The sequence below is a fragment of the Diachasma alloeum genome, unplaced genomic scaffold (genome assembly GCF_001412515.2).
Source record: "Diachasma alloeum isolate Michigan unplaced genomic scaffold, Dall2.0 Dall_scaffold_00176, whole genome shotgun sequence".
NCBI lineage: Eukaryota > Metazoa > Arthropoda > Insecta > Hymenoptera > Braconidae > Diachasma > Diachasma alloeum.
The window spans coordinates 4,368,804-4,374,057 of record NW_021680342.1 but is presented as its reverse complement, the minus strand read 5'-3'; the positions used below and the strand labels follow the sequence as shown (position 1 = coordinate 4,374,057).

The following is a 5,254-nucleotide window of genomic DNA, read 5'->3' as shown; positions in this document are numbered from 1 at the left end:
GGGGGGGGGGGGTTGGTGAGGAGTGATCGGCTCGTAATAAAAACGAGATCGAACTCCCAATGGGGAGCTTACGAGGAAATTGTTCCGAGTGTACGAATCTATCGATATCGTATTCTCCACTTTTCTGAGCGTCTCTCGCGCGACGCTAAAGAAGTTTATTACGGCGTGTCTCCCCTCCCCCTGGCAGTGGTTATTCTTTTTATACGGCATGAAACGCAATTATGCTTCACCCCGACGAGGTGCACTCCCCCACCTGTATCGGTATTGATATTACGTGAATCAACGATAAAAACACAGCATCTCCCATGGCACTAGTTTGTGCAATCTCATTTGTGAAGTATAACGAGGTTCTATTTGTTTTTCGTTAGTTTCCACCGGTTATTGATGACGAAGTCAATATCATTATCGGTATAATTAATGCGTAATGGACGATGCATCAAGTTCGTTAAAACTCCTGTGGTGGAGTAATGTGATAGTGGTAGGCAGTGATATTGCATTTTCTGGCTTGTCGTACCTGTGAAATATTCAGAATCAACAGTTTCCGAGCTCAGCAACAGTTTCATTCTGACTGGATGTTGTTAGATAGGGGAATCCTTTTATATTTTCATCGAATATTGCTTCTCGTTGCATTTCTACTTCTCGTAGCTCTTTGGAAAATTATGTTTTGGAAGTGGGGGAATGCAATTGAGGGAGATTACATTGCTGTTGGAAGTGCAATTGAGGGAGAATAACAGGGTGGAATTACATGAAATTGAGTTTTCGGAATTATTTACATGTGAAGGGTGATGGTTGGAAAGTGGTGGAGAGGTTTTAAGTGATTGAGGGTTTCTATTGGTTTTGTGACTGCGTCCTCAACATCCTTCGGGGGTTAACGTGTGGGAGTTTTTTTAAATGATAAAACAGCTGACATTTTCAATATACTTTAATACGAACATTATATTTATACATTTGAAAGGTCTAAACGTGACTCCGCAATGAACTCAATGCAGGTTTGATACAATGATTGCAATGTTAAAAACAATTGGAAGACAATTCTTAAGAATTAAAGGCGTTCATTATGGAATCCCTTTTACACTTGAGGACTTCGTCGACTCGTCTGTACCATCTTGACTCCAAATTGCTCCCGCAGCTCCCACATTCGAGACAATCTCACATGTAGTTCTTTCTTAATGCAATATTCTTGCAATAGAAAATTGGACCTTTTATATTTGAATTTTTTTATTCGCTATACAAAATTGAATAAAATTGTCCTAATGAGAAGTTCTCAGACACTTCGAAACATTGGTATTTGCAAGAATGGGAGTTGTGTTTTTCATCAATCTCGACTTTAATTGAGTTGAGGGTGGAAAAGCATGTCATACATTAATATCTGCAGATGAAATCCCGAAGAGAAATATTCAAAATGTATTATTATCCTTCGATGTAGAAGGCAGAGTATGCCATACTTGGCATTAATAAATAAATATTATTATCCTTCCAGCCATTCTTCCGATATTGGAAGAAACTAAATATTGGTTTCTGTTTACCAGGACTTTCAATGGGCTGTGGTCTGATTGTCCTCGCGTCAGCATTGTCGGATGCCTCTTACGAGTCCCCGAAGAGATACAGCCTCTCATCAACATCGAGTAATTCCGAGGACAGTGGATTGCCGCAGTATCACTACGGATGGTGTTTGCAACTTTCTGGACTTGCTCTTATCCTCGCAGAAATCGCTGCCCTCCTCACAGTCTCCGGGTACATGGCGCGATTCCCAACAGTCGAGGATATGGTAAATTTCAATTTGCACTGTCACATATGCTGATGTATTCTGACATTCTGTGATTATTAATAGGTGCGAGTGATGGTGCCTGGAGCGGCTCGAAAATTGAATGAGCAACGTGGGTTATCCTCCGAGTATCTCGTTAGAGCTCATCAGAAGTCTCCCGGCGCGTCTCAAGCAAGAACGTTTGATGAACCAACCAAAGGTGAGGTAGATCCTCAATATTCGTGTCAATGCCCACTCGTATTCTAATCACGATCTAATTAACAAATTCTCATCACCCCTCCCTAATTGGAATAAATTACGATAACGTCATAAGGCCGCAATTGTATCAGAATTCATGAAGCGCTAACACATGCTTTCTATTTTGAAGATGTGATTCTGGGGCCACAAAGGCTGACTGAAGAGGGCACGTCTTTGCTTTGCAAATCAGCCCCCGATATATGTGCATCTAACCCTCAGGCGATCAGCTACGTGGAGAAGGCCGATCTCTCCCACATGTTGCCAGCTTATCCCGACGCTCAGGTGGTGGATCCGCGCTTCACATTCGTCGATAAGGCAGAGCCGGGGGTCGTGGATTCCCGGCTGAGCGGCTTCGTCGATAAAGAAGGCCTTATCGACTCCAGGATTCTGTCCGACTCGAGGCAGAACATGATCGCCTTTACCGACAGTAAGGAACACTCGCTCGGACAAGAGCCGAGGTACGTCGAATTTTGCACTGGTGTTAGAGTGGAAAAATGTCCTAACGATCTCATGAATCATTCACCTAATATCACGGCTATATCCGATGCTAGGCACGTGACATATGCTGACACCAATCCCAAGGCTGAAACCCTCATGGACAGTCCGATGAGTTACAATCGGTACAACACTCTGGCTGGACAGACTGTGCCGATTATGCTGAAGCACCACAACAGCCCCTCGGTTTCGGCCATTCAGGCACAGGGGATGTACCAAAATTTCGGGACTATTCATGCAGGCAGTGTTCACCCGGGTACTATGCACTCGGGGACCATCCACTCGGGCATTCTGAGGGTCTCGGAACCCGGCACGAGCTCCAGCTCCAACTCAAGTCAGCGCAGCATGACCCTGCAGAACCCCAAGAGAAAATCCCAGATCGCCCAGAATACTTTTAGCACGCTCGAGTGCGAGAAGAGGAAGACCCGTAATCCCGGACTTCCTGGTAAAGCTGGGTTCTACACTGGAAGCGCTGTATGACCACCACCACCGCCGCCAACCCCGAGATAACTTGGCGAGAGCGAGTCTGAACTCTAATTCTGTTTCAGTCCTGCTGAATGGTCCATCAGAGGGAGTGAATTTGGGGGCTCGGTGTGGCGTGTCTCGTGGGAGGCTGGTGGTTTCTATGTAAAATTAATGCAGTGGGGGACACTAGTGCACTGCCAATTGCAGAGACTTTCTTATGATTATATTGTTACGATATTGAAATAAGAAAAGCCAGTTCAAATCAAAGTGTAGCGTGTTCCCCCTTCTATTTAATATTGTAAATAAAAGAAGAGGAATATCGATCGAAAACATCGATCGTCACTTGGAACGGAAGAACTTCACTTCGACAGAAACCTCCTTCCTGTCAACTATTCCTTGTTCTAAGAAAATAAAACCGCCCTTTGATTTGAACTGGCTTTTCTTATTTCAATATCGTAACAATATGTACTGTTACGATGAAGAATGTGATAAATTAAGTGTGCTGAGTGGAATGAGTCGTGTGTACATAAGTAATGGTGTACAATGCATCGAGGAAAGTAACTGTAAACTCACTTGGAAATTACACTTTTGTATTGAAGAAGAATTAATAATGGAGTTTGGAGATGAATTGCGGTTGTTGAATGAATGGTGAGAGGTGTCTGATATATTGAATGTGAAGTGCTACAAGCAGTGAGATGGACATTTTGAAAATGTCACTGTCAAGCCAATGGATGATCCGATTTGGGCCAGTTAGCACCTCATGTTATGACGATTGTGGTGTCTCTTCCAAATAAAGAGGAATGATGGTCGATCGATGGTGTAGTTGCATCGATATTTAATTTATGTCACGCCTTGCTGTAAGTCGAGTGTATCGCACGCTGCGCGCAGGACTTCTGCACGATGTAACGGAAAATATTATGGATCACTTCGGCATAAACTTCGTTCTCAATGAATGTGAGTACAAACCGCGCCTTTGGCTTGGCCTGTAAACTTCATATTCGCTGAAAACGACATTTGTACCCTTGTACTATAATGTACTATCAGATGTCTCAAAGGGGTTGAATTCAAAATCAATTCACTTCAAATGTTTGATAAGTTAAGAACTAATAAAGAGTAACATGAGGCGCCATTCACGCAAAATGAGATGATTCATTGGTGAGAGCAGAATGAGAATGAGAGTAAAGTCGTATTATTAACATTAGGTAAGGATTATTCGTCGTGAAACTGATTGACAGGGTGCATAAATGAAATGTTCAATTATTCTAACGGGAGAGACAATACTGAATGAATATTCTCAAATCGATCAATATAACTCTACGATTCAAATCCCAGAACATATCAAAGAGGAGCGACAAAAATAATGGGAGCAGTGTGCAAAATATTTTACGGCTAACATTTATGGGACAGGTTGAATGATGCTCTTTCCAATTTTTCGCGTTTGCTGTCATGTATACAGTCCCCATAAACATGCGTAACGAGTGATGTATGATAGAATTTTGTTACTATGCGAACGTTGTTCGGTCGTTGAAGGTAAAACGAAGTATTGGGAATCGATGGTTATCTGGGAGTGGGTGAAGTGTATGTAAGTTTGCCAGCTATTCATATTATGTCATGTAATTATATCGTAGTTGAATGTAATAAAGAGGTTTCCTTAATCATTACAAGTGTTCCCGTGATTGACCGTATTTAAATAACAATATAATTTGAAACTGCTTGTTTTTTTTTTTTTTAATTCTTCCAGTTTTCACTTTTTCCACATACTTTTGCGAGTTTTGGATAGCCCGTCGCTTAAATAGTTGGAATCAACGTTCACCCGACTAAAAAATTCGATTTTGGCGAAAATCCACTTGCCCCGGAAGACCCGAAAATCTGACCCTTTGGTTGGGGCGAAAAAAAACGGTTTCTCAGTTTTCACTTTTTCCCCATCCTTTTGACAGTTCTGACTAGCCCGGCGCTTAAATAGTTGGAATCAACGTTCACCCGACTAAAAAATTCGATTTTGGCGAAAATCCACTTGCCCCGGAAGACCCGAAAATCTGACCCTTTGGTTGGGGCGAAAAAAAACGGTTTCTCAGTTTTCACTTTTTCCCCATCCTTTTGACAGTTCTGACTAGCCCGGCGCTTAAATAGTTGGAATCAACGTTCACCCGACTAAAAAATTCGATTTTGGCGAAAATCCACTTGCCCCGGAAGACCCGAAAATCTGACCCTTTGGTTGGGGCGAAAAAAAACGGTTTCTCAGTTTTCACTTTTTCCCCATCCTTTTGACAGTTCTGACTAGCCCGGCGCTTA

At 42.5% G+C, this 5,254-nt stretch overlaps 1 protein-coding gene across 1 annotated transcript in view; it reads left to right on the top strand.

Annotated features, from left to right (window-relative positions):
- Positions 1–4,620, top strand: part of LOC107038824 — a 93,922-nt gene extending 89,302 nt beyond the window's left edge. The window contains exons 5-7 of the mRNA XM_015258162.2: positions 1,530–1,768; positions 1,832–1,964; positions 2,133–4,620. Of these exons, the coding sequence (XP_015113648.1) occupies positions 1,530–1,768; positions 1,832–1,964; positions 2,133–2,977 (1,217 nt within the window). The 3' untranslated portion in view covers positions 2,978–4,620. The remainder of the gene's footprint in view (positions 1–1,529; positions 1,769–1,831; positions 1,965–2,132) is intronic.
- The last annotated feature ends 634 nt before the right edge of the window (positions 4,621–5,254 follow it).